Raw genomic sequence first — 19594 nt, 5'->3', positions numbered from 1 at the left:
TTTTTAAATGTGTTACATTTTATTGTGGCATAAACACAACCAGTCTTGATGTTTTTAGTCACTTCAAAGAAGCTCCTTTACTAGGCTACCCGTACACGTTCATCCACTAAAAACATATTTCCAGCCTCCAAGCAGTGGTGAATGGAAAGAGACATCTGTTCCTCAAACACCACAAAGTGTAATGACATTTTGTCATTAGGCCAGAATTTATGTATGCACTACTGTCCGCGTGCGTCTTGGTGTCGGCAATCCATCTCTTCCTTGGCAAAATTTCAGTGTTCTCGTCTAACCACATTGCATGTTAGGGCAAAGGCTACACCAACTGTTTACTTGTCCATTCACTCATTTTTCATGCCTCTGACATGCGGTAGCCTAATGATAAATAGTGGTGTAATAGCCTCCAGTTTTCTTGACATTTGGTTTTAGTTATTGTGATAGGCTCATGTTTTACCAGTACGGCGTACCCCCACTATTTATTTTGCTGGGACGCCGTACCAGACCGCCTTACTTTCACCCCTGCATCTGACCCTTTATTCTGTCCTTCATAAGACATCCTTCTTCATTTATTTTTTATTCCCTCCATCCAGCTGTCAGCTCCAGCGTTGACCTCCGACCCCTCGTTCTCCCTCTGGCCCTTAGCACGGTGGTCTCCGTGCTCCATGCTCACTCACACACTTTTCTCTTCTCCTAACACTGGGAGGACAGTTAGAGAGAGAGGAGGGAGAGAGAGAGAGAGACAGATAAAAAGAGAAGAGGAGAGCAATGTAACACGAAATAACAGCAAAATATAGAACAGGCAGCTACACTTCCTGCTCACGGTCACAGAGACATCCACAGCAACCAATCACAGAGACAAGAAGCCCTTCCCTCTGGATGGACTTGACAACAGCAACAACTCACAAGGCCCTGGATCACAACAACAACAACAAGGCCCTGGATCACAACAACAACAACTCACAAGGCGCTGGATCACAAAAACAACAACCACAAGGCCCTGGATCACAACAACAACTCACAAGGCCCTGGATCACAACAACAACAACTCACAAGGCCCTGGATCACAACAACAACAACTCACAAGGCCCTGGTTCACAATGAAAAAAGCCCCCCTAAAGAATATTTTTACTCACATAAACTTTAGCTAGACACAAGAAAGTCAGTATATTTCATTTAAAAAACAGCTTAGTGAGTTAGTATTAGATAAAGCGTTTTTTTATGAAAGGTGAGGGCATAGTTTGCCCTACATTTATCTTTGATGGCAAAGCTTGGTTTCCAAAATGATTAAAAAATATGTTTTATCATTATTTATGTGTAAAGTCTAAGGCTGTGTATGTGAATTGATTACTTGTTCCCCACTCAGCCCCTTATCCCCAACTCTGAAAATATTGAACGAGTCTCAATAACATACAAAGTGCTGGTAGATGTGCCTTGACTACCAAAGGGTTTGGTCATGTCACACTGCCATTCTATGTGCCTACTCATGTGCCAGCCTCAATCAGAAACAGTTCTAAAATAATCTGTATGTTCAAAATGATACTCCTAGAAACATTTGATTGAAAAATAATGAATATTGTGAAAGTTAAATTACTTCTCAAAATGTTTTTTTTTGTGCACAACATACATTTTGTAAAAACCGATGCAGGTCCAGTTCTCCAGACCAGTTCTCCAAAAAAGCAATGTGACCTGTGTCAAAATACGCCTACCTAGGCTACTGTTATCAGCATGTGAAATAAGCAATGTTTTTGTACAATGACACAGAAAGAAGCTCATCCCACTCCATATAGCTAGCAATAACCATTTATGTTAGAAAATATTGGAGTATCTCATAACATTTTCATTATGTACAAATGTATACTGAACAAAAAATATAAATGTAACCTGTAAAGTGTTGGTCCCATGTTTCATGAGCTGAAATAAAATATCCAAGAAATGTTCCATACGCACAAAAAGCTTATTTCTTTCCAATTTTGTGCACAAATTTGTTTACATTCCTGTTACTGATCTTTTCTCCTTTGCCAAGATAATCCATCCACCTGACAGGTGTTGCATATCAAGAAGCTGATTAAACATCATTACACATGTGGAGAATAAAAGGCCAATCTAAAATGTGCATTTTTTCACACAACACAATGTCACAGATTGGCATGCTGACTGCAGGAATGTCCAACAGAGGTGTTGCCAGTGAATTTACTGTTAATTTCTCTACCATAAGCTGCCTACAATGTCGTTTTAGAGAATTTGGCAGTACATCCAACCGGCCTCACAACCGCAGACCACGTCTATGGCGTTGTGTGATCGAGCAGTTTGCTGATGTCAATGTTATGAACAGAGTGCCCCATGGTGGGGTTAGGGTATGGGCAGGCATAAGCTATGGACAACGAACAAAATTTACATTTTATCAACGGCAATTGGAATGCACAGCGATCGATACCGTGATGAGATCCTGAGGCCCTTTGTTGTGCCATTCATCCGTTGCCATCACCTCATGTTTCAACATGATAATCATGTTCGCACAGCCATTGAAGAGGAGTGGGACACCATTCCACAGGCCACAATCAACAGCCTGATCAACTCACGCTGCATGAGGCAAATGGTGGTCACACCAGATACTGACTGTTTTTCTGATCCTCGCACCTACTTTATTTATTTATTAAGGTATTTGTGACAAACAGCTGCATATCTGTATTCCCAGTCACGGGAAATCCATAGATTAAGCCTAATGATTTTATTATAATTGACTAATGTGCTTATATGGACTGTAGCTCAATAAAATATTTTTAATTGTTTCATGTTGCATTTATATTTTTGTTTAGTATACATATTGTTGGGACAGGCTTTTTTTGTTGTGATATTGTATGAATTTCAATTGGCATTTCAATATTGAGTTTGCACAATTAATTGACCCAAAAAGGCAGCAAGAGGAGGCAATTATCCCATTTTAGAAAAGCAATAACATTTCAAGAATAAACTGAACAGCTCTCATAATTGACCATTGTGTCTGTTTTGTCTCTTCAAAAGTTCCACATAAGCCTACATGCATTCATGCCTCAATGATTTTATAAAACCATAAACTTAATTAATATGCTAAACGTAGGCTATGTGAAAGAGCTACAAATGTTAACATGCTTACTGTTAATTTGGGGTTGTATAGTTGTGCAATAAATAGGCGCGAATTTGGACTATAGACGAGCGTGTGCATGGGTATCCCGTCACCAAGGCGACCGCGTGATACCGGGTCTAAAATACTTTAAAAACGAAAATAGACCTAGCTACTGTACATGCATGCAATATACACAGTTTAAGGACACGGCAACTTTACCGCTATCTTGATGGAAGGTGGAATATGTTATATATAATGTGCAGATATAGATAAGGGCAGAAGCTACATTTGCGTTTTGGACACTGCAGAAAATTGAAGACTTCGAAGGTGCGAGAGAACCTACTTTATGTAGTCTACTGTACACTAACAGCTCATTGCAATGATGTAACTGGCTAAGCACAAATCTAACGTTGGTTACCGACTGTCTTTAAGCCCGGTTCCATGTAAAAGAGCATGGGTGGACAAGACTACTGATGCTATGATACTGTAACGACCCTGGGTTTGCGCTCTTTGAAAGGAGGGAGTAGTGTTTGCGCACGAGCATGGTGTCAGAAGTGATCGGACCTCGCATCCGCGACAGTGTGTGTGCTTGGCCGGTGAGCGCGTTCCTGTAAGACGTAGAGCCGCAAGCCCCCTCTTTGAACGGAGGGAGTAGTGTAACGACCCTGGGTTTGCGCTCTTTGAAAGGAGGAATAGTGTTTGCGCACGAGCATGCTTTTGCGGCCCAGTCGATAGCGCGCCGGACCTCGGGCTCAAAGGTCGAGGGTTCGAGACCTGCTCCCTGCTGTTTCATTACAATACTTTTTAACCCCCTCTAATGTATTGCACCTACTAGGCCAGCTGTCTTCCCAACCTGCAGACTATGTTTATAGTAACTACATAACTACAGCAACAGGGGTTTGTTTGAGTTGATTTTGATTTATGCATTAGCAAAAAGGGACAATTAGGGGGCCTGCGTCTTGTGGCCGTAGCATTCGTGTAGGTATGTACGGCAGGACCAAATCGGAAAGATAGGTAGGAGCAAGCCCATGTAATGCTTTCTAGGTTAAAAAAATCAGTCCTTGCCTTAACAGGAAGCCAGTGTAGGGAGGCTAGCACTGGAGTAATATGATCAAATTTTTTGGTTCTAGTCAAGATTCTAGCAGCCGTATTTAGCACTAACTGAAGTTTATTTAGTGCTTTATCCAGGTAGCAGGAAAGTAGAGCATTGCAGTAGTCTAACCTTGAAGTAACAAAAGCATGGGTTAATTTTTCTGCATCATTTTTGGACAGAAAGTTTCTGATTTTTGCAATGTTACGTAGATGGAAAAAAACATCCTTGAAACAGTCTTGATATGTTTGTCAAAATAGAGATCAGGGTCCAGAGTAACGCCGAGGACCTTCACAGTTTTATTTGAGACAACTGTACAGCCATCAAGATTAATTGTCAGATTCAACAGAAGATCTCTTTGCGTCTTGGGACCTAGAACAAGCATCTCTGTTTTGTTCAAGTTTAAAAGTAGAACGTTTGCAGCCATCCACTTCATTATGTCTGAAACACAGGCTTCTAGCAAGGGCAATTTTGGGGCTTCACCATGTTTCATTGAAATGTACAGCTCTGTGTCATCCACATAGTAGTGAAAGTTAACATTATGTTTTCGAATGACATCCCCAAGAGGTAATATATATAGTGAAAACAATAGTGGTCCTAAAACGGAACCTTGAGTATCACCGAAATTTACAGTTGATTTGTCAAAGGACGAACCATTCACAGAGACAAACTGATGTCTTTCTGACAGATAAGATCTAAACCAGGCCAAAAGAATGTGGTGATCGATCGTATCAAAAGCAGCACTACGGTCTAGGAGCACGAGGACAGATGCAGAGCCTCGGTCTGACGCCATTAAAAGGTTATTTACCACCTTCACAAGTGCAGTCTCAGTGCTATGATGGGGTCTAAAACCATACTGCGCAACAGCTTTTTCTAAAATGTTTGAGAGGAATGGAAGATTCGATATAGGCCGACAGTTTTTTATATTTTCTGGGTCAAGGTTTGGCTTTTTCAAGAGAGGCTTTATTACTGCCACTTTTAGTGAGTTTGGTACACATCCGTTCTACTATACACACAGTCTTCTATTAATGAATTCTTCTTTACCTTACGTCAGTCTCATTCCAAACGTCTGCACGAACCCAGTCTAGACTATGAATCATCCATACACCAATTGGCTTAATCATTTATTTACTAACTAACTAAATAATCACAGAAATGCATAACAAACAGTAGATATTGGTTACTAACAATGATAGGGGAGATCCCCTATTGGGCTAAACCAATATGACGGCCTGCTATACAAAGAAAAGGGGGTGTGGAGCGAGAAAGACAGACAAAATGGATCACTACACACAATGGATAATTATATTATTTGAAATGCTAATCCTTTGCACATGAACGCTCGCTCATTCGGGAATAATTGCAATCAATATATTTACGCCCATATGTCGTTGAGGACTTCTCTATTGGAATTGTCGGTCCGTCTGCTGGAGAGTCAGTTCATCAGAGATTCTCTGGTTACTCAAGTTGGTAGCTTTGTCGGCGGCTCCTGATAGTGTCTGTTGTAAAGAATATGTCATTGTTCTTAGAGTAGATGTTTTGGTGGTTGTCCTTTGTTTACATAATTTCTAGCTGCAGTCTAGTAATTAGTATCTAAGATTTGCTCTTATTCTGTAGGGATCGATAGTTTGACTTTGAGTTTATTTAATTTTTACAGGGACAGTGCACATTAATCAACGTTTCAGTAAAAGTGTAATTTCAGTAAAAGGCTAATTTTCAACCGCAGTCCCTGGGCAGGTTATTAAAAACAATTACAATATAGACAATAGCAACATAGGACAAGCAAGACGTAGCATACAGACAGAGCAACATAGCACACGCAAGATGTAGCATACAGACAGAGCAACATAGAACAAAAAGACAAAATTCATAAAAGCAACAAAGTGTTTCCACACCTCACAAGCTACAACAGATAACATGGAAAGCGGCAACACACAGCTAGGGACCATGTTCACAAATCTGATTGACCTTTAGCCATGTCTTCAAGCATTTTGTGAAAGTGTGATATTTGGTGCAGTTATGTGTGTCTGGTGGCAGTGTATTCCAGACATGGGAAGCTCTCACAGAGAAAACAGATTTACTAAAGGTGCTTTTCCTTAAGGGAACTATACAGTCACCTCTGATGGCAGACCTTGTGGATCTGCTGCCATATGTTTGGGTTTTCTGTTTAACAAAAATACTGACTGGAGGGGGAGCCAGGCCATTTAGGATCTTGAATACAAGACATGCGTCGGTGTATTGCACAAGATCTTCCCAACTCAGGAGCTCATGCTTTCTGAGGATGTAACAGTGATGATGGCTATTGGGCTTCCTATCAGGCACTTTGAGAGCCGGTTTGTAGACAGACTGAATAGGTCTTAATGTTGTACAGCAAGCTTGGGCCCAACTAGTCAAGCAGTATGTTAAGTGAGGGAGTATCATAGATTTGAAGTACAGTTTTGCTACCTCTGTAGTCAAAGAATTTCGTATAAATCGGAAATTAGCTAGGTTGAATTTGGTTATTTGAATTACCTTTTTCACATGCTTTTTAAAAGAGAGGTTGGAATCAAGTATGATGCCAAGGTACTTAAAATCAGATACCACCTGGAGCTTCTCCCCTGACACATAGACATCTGGCTCAGTAGCATCTGTTACCCTCTTTGTGAAGAACATGCAAACAGTTTTTTTCACATTGAGATGCAAACACGAGTCACTTTGTAACCTGGACCATTACAGTAGTGAGTTCTTGTGCAGCTTGTTGTTTGCTCTTTGCGTGCACATATATCACTGTATCATCTGCATACATTTTAACTTCAGACCCAGTACAGACAGAAGGCAGATCATTAATGTACAGGCTGAACATGAGTGACTCTTTGTAGTTTTTAAGAAAGGTAGAGTCCAGCCCAAACACATCTTTGGCTTTAGAGTTCTTTAGTGAGCTAATCACCTTGTTCACCTTTGACTCAGAAACCTCCCTTATGATGAAGACAGGTTGAGCATAATTTACTAGCACTGAGCCAAAGAAACCAGTGGAGGGGTTCTGTGTCAGTACCCTGACAGAGTCAATAAAGTAGGAATTGAAGGCTATTGCTATTTCGACTGCATCCTGTGTTAGATTGTTATTCAACATGATTTCTAGTCTTTTTGCAGTGTTACTATGGTCTTTCCCTGTTAACTTTTTTAGATTCTCCCAGATCAGTTTAGAATTTCCCTTTGCTTCACCAATTATGTTAATAAAAAGGTTTGCCTTGGCCTGTCTGATTTCTTTCATCACCTTATTTCTCAACATGGTAAACCTACGTCTGTCATGCTCTAATTTGGATTTTAGGGCTATTTTTAGAGCATAATCTCGTTCTTTCATCAATTTCCAGATTTCTCCATTTAGCCAAGGAAGAGTGCTCTTTTGGCCAGGTTTGGATTTGATTTTCTTTAGGAAACCATTTATTGTAGTCTGGATTGTGGATAGAAGAACCTGACTATCAGCTTCCACATCTGTATAGGACAAGCGATCATACCAGTTAATTCCCTTAATTACATTTTAAAAATAGCTTAATTCACTCTTAGGTATTCTTAGTTGATCCGGCTTTCTAACAGTAGAGAGGTTAAACCTGCTCTTAGACAACTTTCTGGCTATAAGTGTCAGATTATGATCAGATAGCTCAGTAACCATATTGAATGATTTAGTCACTCTCTATTACTGAACACAAAATCAATCTGTGTTTTAGAGCAACAAGTCACTCTGGTGGGCCCTTTAACTAGCTGTGTAAGGTCAAAGGTATTTGTGATCCGTTTGAGGGTTTTCCTACAAAACTTGTCTTCATAATTCATGTTAAAATCTCCCATTAAGATGACCTCTTTCCCAAAGTCACATTCCCTAAGCATGTTATTAAACTGATCAAAAAACACACTTTTGGTGGAAGGTGGCCTATACATCCCAATAAGGGTAAAATACATTTGGGGAGACAGTGTAACATTCAGGCCAATACATTCTAGTTCATTATCACATGACCACTCAATTTGTTTACATCGGATATGTTCTTTAATGTAAATCATCTCACCCCCTCCTCTTCCTTCAATCCTGTTTCTCCTGAAAACATTGTAGCCACGCACAATCAAAGCAGCATATGGAGAGGTTTGATGGAGCCGTGTCTCTGTGAGGCAGAGGAAGTCAAGCTTGGAATCTGTGAGTAGATGTTGAATTTGATCACTTTTTGGACACTACGAATGTTGAAGTGCCCCCCTAGTAGTCCCTTGGGCTTAGCTCGTGGGTCCCAGATGACTCGAGAGTGATTGACACATTGAAAAAAGTTACATTTTCTGTGTTGTCTAACGGCTGGGTTTAGGCCGTTTTGTTTTGTTTTGATTAAGGGCAGTTCGGCAGCGCAATTAACAATCCCTCCCGCCTGCACTGGATGCGGGGAACAAAATAAAACAGCTTGCGTACCAGAAGCAGAGTCGGGTATGTTTGAAGAGTCAAAATCTATCCTGGAGCCGGGTGAGTCGAGAGAAACCATGGGACCATAGCACTCACCCACTTCCACAGTGGACGAGGCCATCCACTGCTTTCCACTCCGGTGAGTATCGCTGGCTCGGTGATGTTGGGCCCCGGAGAGCAGGAGGGTAGTGAACAGGTAGTTTAACAGTTTCCGATAAATGTTGGACTTGTGTTTGTTACGCCTAAGCGGTTCAGTAGAATAGGGAGCGAGATAGACTTGGCCATTATTCAGAACATTATGGCATGCTGTGTACTGTCCGCTCCCGTGGAACGTGAACCAATGTGTTGATATTCTCAGGCAGTAGATTTGTGTCATCCCAGCAAGGACGCACTGAGATTATCAGTAGAGCAGCTACATAACTGACAATCATGGCAGAGTACTGGAGATAAAACACATAATTGCGCTTTAACTCTTTGCATGAGTTACTTAGCTGGGGTCAGCGTACATTATGGTTTAGATAAAATTACAGCATTCGAATGAGAAGCCGCACCACCCTGTATTTCCGTCCGCCATCGTGACTTTTCTTGAGCCAGAAGAGGGTGTAGTATCTTAAACTCTCAGAGTTGAACCATTTCCAGCCGTGTAGCCAATGCACCACGTGGTATGATTTTCTAGTCTTGGTACTCAACCATTGCAACCACAGATCACGCTGGGGGTTTTCTTAATCTGAAGAGGATTTCCTCAGGAGGGTCTTTTATTCATAACAATAGAAAAGGGTGGTTCTGTCACGATCGCTGTTACCGTGGAAATGACCAGACCAAGGTGCAGCATGGTGAGCTTACGTTTCTTTTATTGGTAAATGTCACCAACAAAACAGAGAACAAGGAAACGACCGTGAAGCTTACTTAGGCTATAATGCCACTAACAAAGACAACTATCCACAAATACAAAAAGGATAAAAGGCTGACTAAGTGATTCCCAATCAGAGACCACGATAGACAGCTGTCCCTGATTGAGAACCATACCATGCCAAAACATAGAAACAAAGAACATAGAGTTTCCCACCCGAGTCACACCCTGACCAAACTAACATAGAGAATGAAAGGATCTCTACGGTCAGGGAGTGACAGTACCCCCAAAGGTGCGGACTCCGGAATCAAACCTGACACTATAGGGGAGGGTCCGGGTGGGCATCTATCTTGGTGGCGGCTCTGGTGCGGGACGCCAACCCCGCTCCACCTCTGGCTCCCCCCACTTTGATGGCGCCTCTGGTGCGGGGACCCTCGTTGCCGACCCCGGACTGGGGACCCTCTCCGCAGGCCCCTGACCGGGGACGCCTCGCTGCAGGCCCTGGACTGGGGACCCTCGCCGCAGGCCCCAGACTGGGGACCCTCGCCGCAGGCCCCAGACTGGGGACCCTCGCCGCAGGCCCGGACTGGGGACCCTCGCCGCAGGCCGTCGCTGGAGGCTCCGGACCTGGGACCGTCGCTGGAGGCTCCTGACCGGAGACCGTCGCTGCAGGCTCCGGACCGGGGACCGTCGCTGGAGGCTCCGGACCGCGGATCGACGCTGGAGGCTCCGTGCCATGGATCATCACTGGAGGCTTCGTGCCATGGATCATCAATTAGAGGCTTCGTGCCATGGATCATCACTGGAGGCTTCGTGTCATGGATCATCAATTAGAGGCTTCGTGCCATGGATCATCAATTAGAGGCTTCGTGCCATGGCTCATCAATTGGAGGCTTCGTGCCATGGATCATCACTGGAGGCTTCGTGCCATGGATCATCACTGGAGGCTTCGTGCCATGGATCATCACTGGAGGCTTCGTGCCATGGATCATCACTGGAGGCTTCGTGTCATGGATCATCGTGGAAATGACCGGACCAAGGTGCAGCATGGTGAGCGTACATTTCTTTTGTTGATAAATGTCTCCAACAAAACAAAGAACAAGGAAACGACCGTGAAGCTTATTTGGCCTATAATGCCACTAACAAAGACAACTATCCACAAATACAAAAAGGAAAAAGGCTGACTAAGTGATTCCCAATCAGAGACCACGATAGACAGCTGTCCCTGATTGAGAACCATACCCGGCCAAAACATAGAAACAAAGAACAGAGTTTCCCACCCGAGTCACACCCTGACCAAACAGACATAGAGAATAAAAGGATCTCTACGGTCAGGGAGTGACAGGTTCCATGACGCCAGATTATGTCTGTGCTCACGGGGGCGTGGCCGCTGACTAGTTAAACTTTACAGGGAATACAATTCTCTCATTCTAAAGGTTAACATCACATTACATCATTTCACAAATCGTTTAATCTATTCATCTATACTCATTCATTTTATACAAGAATTATATGAAAACCCCATAATTGAGAAGTGTACACATTCAGAGAGATAGTTATGTGTGTTTCCTGTCCTCCATGAGTTCACCAAATGAAACACACTCGTCATACCCGCCCCTTAAGTGTCCACGGATCATCTTAAGTGTCCACGGATCATTCCCACAAGTGGGAATATAGTTTAATTACCCCATTTTGGGGATTTAGGGAGTTTGGCCAAGTGAAATCCTTTGTTCACTCTGTGGTGTCTCTCTCTGCATAACCAGAGAAAGCAGAACATGGGTGTAGGAGAGAGTGAGAGAGAGGGGGAGCCATGATTTACACCCAGAAAGGGTCACATCATGACAGTGGTTCCAGACTTGTTCCATTTAAGAATGATGGAGGCCACTGTGTTCTTGTGGACCTTCAATGCTGCAGACATTTTTTGGTACCCTTCCCCAGATCTGTGCCTCGACACTCCTGTCTCGGAGCTCTACGGACAAATCCTTCGACCTCATGGCTTGGTTATTGCTCCGACATGCACTGTCAACTGTGGGAACTTATATAAATAGGTTTATGCCTTTCCAAATCATGTCCAATCAATTGAATTTACCACAAGTGGAGTCCAAGTTGTAGATCTCAAGGATGATCAATGGTAACAGGATACACCTGAGCTCAATTTCGAGTCTCATAGCAAAGGGTCTGAATACTGAATTTCTGTTTTTTTATTTTTAATACATTTACAAACATTTCAAAAAAACAATTTTTGCTATGTCATTATGGGGTCTTGTGTGTAGATTGATGAGGAAAAACATTTTATTTAATACATTTTAGAATACGTAACAAAATATGGAAAAAATCAAGGGGTCTGAATACTTTCCGAAGGCATTGTAAATACATCATACTCTGAGAGCCAATCTGTAGTTGATTCATAGTGCCTTTAAAGTGGCACATCAGATAAAGGTAATGATAGCAATACAACTTGAATGTTCCATGGTGGCATAGGGTGCTAGCTATGCGTGCCATGCCTCTTGGCCCTCAAGACAGGGCTGGTGGTGAAAGCAAACACAAGGACACTGAGTTGAAATAATTAGGTATTTATGCAATTCTCACTGTAGACCACTAGACAGCAACCTTCCCTATGTACAGCAGAGGGCAGCAAATTACTATTTTATACAGTGGCAGGTTCTCCTCAGGATATTTTAACAAGATGGTGCTGCTGAGTACAGCATTTTTGAACACCTGTAAATGCCATTTCCTGCAATCTAGAGCAAAAAAAATACTCTATTAGGTGTGGTTTCTGGCCTTGAATAATAACAAATAAAGTACAATTTCATAGTTTACATAGTGGTGCAGCCAGTCCACAAAGTGGCGCAGCTCCCATCTTACATTCTTTGGGGAGAACCCTGAGTAGTACCAAAGTAGTAGAGACTAAAGGGCGCTGAACAACTTCAACCCTTCACACAAAACGTCCAGTGACACCAACGTATGATATCCACCAAACTTTGAGTTATGCGCAATTGCGCATGTCTCTCAAGTTAGGATTCAACCCTGTATTGTAAGGATCTAGGCAGGTTTTAATGACGGTTCGGCCCCACATTTTGAATCTCCAGAAAATAATTAGTCAACTGTGAGGAAATTACATTTTTATTCACCTCACTGACCTCAATTGTAAATGTCCATGAAAGACTGGAATGATATGCAAAACAGAATGCAAAGCTGCCACTACATTTCTGATCACAAAATGTTCTGACCACATTATTATTCACATTATTACCTACTATACAGAGGACTTAGAAAACCCTCACTGTATTAAAGAACTGCATTCAAATCACCTTTGATAGATGTGACGTTATTTAAATGTAACATTCTAGGTGAGACAGGGTGTGCTCTTTCCCCCCCCAAACCCCCCTCTCTCTCCTCTCTCTCTCTCTCTCTCTCTCTGTCTCTCAGATATGAAGTGATTTGTGTTGACTGTTGAAATACCACTGTTTTGAATATTCTGGCCTGGCTTTGCCTTACATAAGCGTGTGTGACCTGGGGAGGGGCCACTACTTCAGAATGACAACAAGACTGAGAAATATAGACTGTAGACATTCAGCCTCTGCCATAGTCATGGTAGATTGTACTTATACAGGGTTTTATACAGCCTTTTCATGGGTTAAGTTGAGGGAGTTCACTGTGTCCTTTATGTCCCAAGTAGGTAAGTTTACATTTAGTTTCAAAGCATTTTTTTTTATTGTAAGGGAAGACTGGCCTCATTCACAGTGACATTCACAACAACATGTTAGCCTATTCCACCTGGTTGTATTATCATCAAGTGACATTGAGCTACTATGAGCTGAATTTAATGTATGAGTTTGCCTTGATGGAGAGGTTAACTAATGGTTGTTTGGATATGGGGGGATGTAGTCGTAAAATATAGGTGGATAAACCCTGAGCACTGTGGGTCAATAGGTGGGTAAACCCTGAGCACTGTGGGTCAATAGGTGGGTAAACCCTGAGCACTGTGGGTCAATAGGTGGGTAAACCCTGAGCACTGTGGGTCAATAGGTGGGTAAACCCTAAATGTATAAAAACTCTATAAAGAAACTTATTCACAAAATAAGGTGTGTCTACCCCCTCTACATTAGTTGTTATTGGGTGTTTGTTGTTTGTGTTGGTGGTTGGCTTCTCAGTTGTAAAATCATTCCAGATGAGCATATGTATGACTATTAATCCATATCTTCCTATGAATAAAATATAAAATGTATTTATATGGCCAATGTGAGTCATCTAGCCTGATCTAATGCTGTGCTGTCTTGTTTGGTTTCCAGGGTGATGATACCTTACCTAGTAGAAGTACAACAGGATTCCCAGGTAGGGCTTTTCCCACAGAGGCTTCCCTGGAATTATGTGAATGTCTTGTAATGTATACTAAGGTGTGCTTGTGTGTACATCACTATTATTGTGTGTGTGTGTGTGTGTGTGTTTGTGTGTGTGTGTCACGCCCTGACCGTAGATTGATTTGTATGGTTCTATTTTTAGTTTGATCAGGGTGTGATGTGGGTGGGTATTCTATGTTTTTGTTCTATGTTTGTATTTCTATGTGTTTGGCCTGGTATGGTTCCCAATCAGAGGCAGCTGTCAATCGTTGTCTCTGATTGAGAATTTACTTAGGCAGCCTGGTTTCACCCTTGAGTTGTGGGTAGTTGTTTTCTGTTGTGTGTCTGCACCAGCCAGAACTGTTTCGGTCGTTTGCGTTGTTATTTTTGTGATTTCAGTGTTCATTAAATAAATATGGACACATACCATGCTGCACCTTGGTCCTCTCCTTCCAATAGCCGTTACAGTGTGTGTCTGTGTGTGTGCGTTTGTGTGTGCATGCAGCCATGCATCCATATGCATATTGCCAAGTTTGCATTACAGTCTTATTGCTTACGTGTGTTGTCAATTAAGATTTTTACTGCATTTTTGTAATGTTTCTGATTTTACAACGATTCTTAGAGACCTTATCATCAATGAGGCACATTCTGTCTTTACTTTAGGTTCCAGTATTTCCAGAAAGACAACGCACCTCTTCCCTTTCCTTCACAGAGAAGGACTGAGAGCATAGTCATGTTCATTAGGCACCAAATGGAAGAAACCGACTGAAAGTGTGAGCACTACTTGGACTATGAGAAATGCTCATTTTCATTGGCGTTACATTTTCTTTCTCCGTTGCATGCCCGAATGAATACGACCCAGGATTTTGTAGGTAATGGAATTGTCACCAAAATGAATAATGTTTCCATTATTTTTTACAGAAATACACTATATATACAAATTATGTGGACACCCCTTCAAATGAGTGGGTTTGACTATTTCAGCCACACCTGTAGCTGACAGGTGTATAAAATCGAGCACACAGCCATGCAAGCTCCATAGATAAACATTGGCAGTAGAATGGCCTTACTGGAGAGCTCAGTGACTTTCAATGTGACACCGTCATATGATGCCACCTTTCCAACAAGTCAGTTCTTCACATTTCTGCCCTGCTAGAGCTGCACCAGTCAACTGTAAGTACTGTTATTGTGAAGTGGAAACATCGACGAGCAACAATGGCTCAGCCGCAAAGTGGTTGACCACACAAGCTCACAGAAAGGACCGCCAAGTTCTGAAGCGTGTAACGCATTCAAAATTGTCTGTCCTCAGTTGCAACACTCACTATCCAGTTCCAAACTGCCACTGGAAGCAACGTCAGCACAAGAACTGTTCGTCTGAAGCTTCATGAAATGGTTTTCCATGGTCGAGCAGCCTAAGATCCCCATGCCCAATGCCAAGCGTTGGCTGGAGTGGTGTATAGCTTGCCGCCATTGGACTCTGGAGCAGCGGAAACGCATTATTTGGAGTGATGAATCACACTTCATCATCTGGCAGTCTGACTGACAAAGCTGGGTTTGGCAGATGCCAGGAGAACCCTACTGCCCCAATGCATTGTGCCAACTGTAAGGTTTGGTGGAGGAGGAATTAAATCAAATAAAATGTATTTATATAGCCCATCAGCTGATATCTCAAAGTGCTGTACAGAAACCCAGCCTAAAACCCCAAACAGCAAGCAGTGCAGGTGTAGAAGCACGGTGGCAAGGAAAAACTCCCTAAAAAGGCCAAAACGTAGGAAGAAACCTAGAGAGGAACCAGGCTATGAGGGGTGGCCAGTCCTCTTCTGGCTGTGCCAGGTGGAGATTATAACAGAGCATGGCCAAGATGTTCAAATGTTCATAAATGACCAGCATGGTCAAATAATAATAATCACAGTAGATGTTGAGGGTGCAGCAAGTCAGCACCTCAGGAGTAAATGTCAGTTGGCTTTTCATAGCCGATCATTAAGAGTATCTCTACCGCTCCTGCTGTCTCTAGAGAGTTGAAAACAGCAGGTCTGGGACAGGTAGCACATCCGGTGAACAGGTTAGGGTTCCATAGCCGCTGGCAGAACAGTTGAAACTGGAGCAGCAGCATGGCCAGGTGGACTGGGGACAGCAAGGAGTCATCATGCCAGGTAGTCCTGAGGCATGGTCCTAGGGCTCAGGTCCTCCAAGAGAGAGAAAGAAAGAGAGAAAGAGAGAATTAGAGGGCATACTTAAATTCACACAGGACACCGGATAAGACAGGAGAAATACTCCAGATATAACAGACTGACCCTAGCCCCCCAACACATAAACTACTGCAGTATAAATACTGGAGGCTGAGACAGGAGGGGTCAGGAGACACTGTGGCCCCATCCGATGATACCTCCGGACAGGGCCAAACAGGCAGGATATAACCCCACCCACTTTGCCAAAGCACAGCCCCCACACCACTAGAGGGATATCTTCAACCACCAACTTACCATCCCGAGGACGAGGTATAGCCCACAAAGATCTCCGCCACGGCACAACCCAATGGGGGAGCCAACCCAGACAGGAAGATCACGTCAGTGACTCAACCCACTCAAGTGACGCACCCCTCCTAGGGATGGTATGGAAGAGCACCAGTAAGCCAGTGACTCAGCCCCTGTAATAGGGTTAGAGGCAGAGAATCCCAGTGGAGAGATGGGAACCGGCCAGGCAGAGACAGCAAGGGCGGTTCGTTGCTCCAGAGCCTTTCCGTTCACCTTCACACTCCTGGGTCAGACTACACTCAATCATATGACCCACTGAAGAGATGAGTCTTCAGTAAAGACTTAAAGGTTGAGACCGAATCTGCGTCTCTCACATGGGTAGGCAGACCATTCCACAAAAATGGAGCTCTATAGGAGAAAGCCCTGCCTCCAGCTGTTTGCTTAGAAATTCTAGGGACAATTAGGAGGCTTGCATCTTGTGACCGTAGCGTACGTGTAGGTATGTACGGCAGGACCAAATCGGAAAGATAGGTAGGAGAAAGCCCATGTAATGCTTTGTAGGTTAGCAGTAAAACATTGAAATCAGCCCTTGTCTTAACAGGAAGCCAGTGTAGGGAGGCTAGCACTGGAGTAATATGATCACATTTTTGGGTTCTAGTCAGGATTCTAGCAGCCGTATTTAGCACTAACTGAAGTTTATTTAGTGCTTTATCCGGGTAGCCGGAAAGTAGAGCATTGCCTAGAAGTAACAAAAGCATGGATTAATTTTTCTGCATCATTTTTGGACAGAAAGTTTCTGATTTTTGCAATGTTACGTAGATGGAAAAAAAGCGGTCCTTGAAACAGTCTTGATATGTTCGTCAAAAGAGAGATCAGGGACCAGAGTAACGCCGAGGACCTTCACAGTTTTATTTGAGACGACTGTATAAACATCAAGAGTAATTGTCAGATTCAACAGAAGATCTCTTTGTTTCTTGGGACCTAGAACAAGCATCTCTGTTTTGTCTGAGTTTAAAAGTTGAAAGTTTGCAGACATCCACTTCCTTATGTCTGAAACACAGGCTTCTAGCGAGGGCAATTTTGGAGCTTCACCATGTTTCATTGAAATGTACAGCTGTTCCTCATCCACATAGCAGTGAAAGTTAACATTATGTTTTCAAATGACATCCCCAAGAGGTAAAATATATAATGAAAACAATAGTGGCCCTAAAACGGAACCTTGAGGAACACCAAAATTTATAGTTGATTTGTCAGAGGACAAACCATTCACAGAGACAAACTGATATCTTTCCGACAGATACGATCTAAACCAGGCCAGAACTTGTCCATGTAGAACTATTTGAGTTTCCAATCTCTCCAAAAGAATGTGGTGATTGATGGTATCAAAAGCAGCGCTAAAGGTCTAGGAGGACGAGGACAGATGCAGAGCCTCGGTCTGACGCCATTAAAAGGCAATTTACCACCTTCACAAGTGCAGTCTGTGTGCTATGATGGGGTCTAAAACCAGACTGAAGCATGTCGTATACATTGTTTGTCTTCAGGAAGGCAGTGAGTTGCTGCGCAACAGCTCTTTCTATCATTTTTGAGAGGACTGGAAGATTCGATATAGGCTGATTGTTTTTTATATTTTCTGGGTCAAAGTTTGACTTTTTCAAGAGAGGCTTTATTACTGCCACTTTTAGTGAGTTTGGTACACATCCGGTGGATAGAGAGCCGTTTATTATGTTCAACATAGGAGGGCCAAGCACAGGAAGCAGCTCTTTCAGTTGTTTTCTCTCTTTATTTCTCTCTCTCAGAGGACCTGAGCCCTAGGACCATGCCTCAGGACTACCTGACATGATGACTCCTTGCTGTCCCCAGTCCACCTGGCCGTGCTGCTGCTCCAGTTTCAACTGTTCTGCCTTATTATTATTGGACCATGCTGGTCATTTATGAACATTTGAACATCTTGATTCTGTTATAATCTCCACCCGGCACAGCCAGAAGAGGACTGGACACCCCACATAGCCTGGTTCCTCTCTAGGTTTCTTCCTAGGTTTTGGCCTTTCTAGGGAGTTTTTCCTAGCCACCGTGCTTCTACACCTGCATTGCTTACTGTTTGGGGTTTTAGGCTGGGTTTCTGTACAGCATTTTGAGATATCAGCTGATGTACGAAGGGTTATATAAATACATTTGATTCGATTTGGTTTAGTTGGAATAGGGTCCAGTATGCAGCTTGAAGGTTTAGAGGCCATGATTATTTTCATCATTGTGTCAAGAGATATAGTACTAAAACACTTGAGTGAGTTGTGCAGACTCAGGACAACTGAGCTTTGGACGAATACGCAGATTTAAAGAGGAGTCCGTAATTAGCTTTCTAATGATCATGATCTTTTCCTCAAAGAAGTTCATGAATTTATTACTGCTGAAGTGAAAGCCATCCTCTCTTGAGGAATGCTGCTTTTTAGTTAGCTTTGCGACAGTATCAAAAATACATTTTGTGTTGTTCTTATTTTCCTCAATTAAGTTGGAAAAATAGGATGATCGAGCAGCAGTAAGGGCTCTTCGATGCTGCACGGTACTGTCTTTCCAAGCTAGTCGGAAGACTTCCAGTTTGGTGTGGCGCCATTTCCGTTCCAATTTTCTGGAAGCTTGCTTCAGAGCTCGGGTATTTTCTGTGTACCAGGGAGCTAGTTTCTTATGACAAATGTTTTTAAGGGGTGCAACTGCATCTAGGGTATTGCGCAAGGTTAAATTGAGTTCCTCAGTTAGGTGGTGAACTGATTTTTGTCCTCTGACGTCCTTGGGTAGGCAGAGGGAGTCTGGAAGGGCATCAAGGAATCTTTGGGTTGTCTGAGAATTTATAGCATGACTTGAGGCTCCTTGGTTGGGGTCTGAGCAGATTATTTGTTGCGATTGCAAACGTAATAAAATAGTGGTCCGATAGTCCAGGATTATGAGGAAAAACATTAAGATCCACAACATTTATTCCATGGGACAAAACTAGGTCCAGAGACATGTTGGACAAAACCCACTGAGTCGATGATGGCTCCGAAAGCCTTTTGGAGTGGGTCTGTAGACTTTTCCATGTGAATATTAAAATCACCAAATATTGGAATATTATCTGCTATGACTACCAAGGTCCGATAGGAATTCAGGGAACTCAGTGAGGAACGCTGTATATGGCTCAGGAGGCCTGTAAACAGTAGCTATAAAAAGTGATTGAGTAGGCTGCATAAATTTCATCACTAGAAGCTCAAAAGACGAAAACGTCTTTTTTTTTGTTGTAAATTTAAATTTGCTATCGTAAATGTTAACAACACCTCCACCTTTGCAGGATGCGCAGG

The 19594-nt window shown here is 42.8% G+C and overlaps 1 protein-coding gene across 1 annotated transcript in view; it reads left to right on the top strand.

Annotated features, from left to right (window-relative positions):
- LOC112228381 (alpha-tectorin-like) overlaps window positions 1–1922 on the top strand; it is a 52309-nt gene extending 50387 nt beyond the window's left edge. Inside the window, exon 25 of the mRNA XM_024393653.2 lies at window positions 588–1922. Within this exon, the coding sequence (XP_024249421.1) occupies window positions 588–691 (104 nt within the window). The 3' untranslated portion in view covers window positions 692–1922. The remainder of the gene's footprint in view (window positions 1–587) is intronic.
- The last annotated feature ends 17672 nt before the right edge of the window (window positions 1923–19594 follow it).

The sequence above is a fragment of the Oncorhynchus tshawytscha genome, linkage group LG30 (assembly GCF_018296145.1).
Source record: "Oncorhynchus tshawytscha isolate Ot180627B linkage group LG30, Otsh_v2.0, whole genome shotgun sequence".
Lineage (NCBI taxonomy): Eukaryota > Metazoa > Chordata > Actinopteri > Salmoniformes > Salmonidae > Oncorhynchus > Oncorhynchus tshawytscha.
Note: the sequence above shows the minus strand (reverse complement) of the source record. Positions and strands in the feature narration are given on the sequence as shown.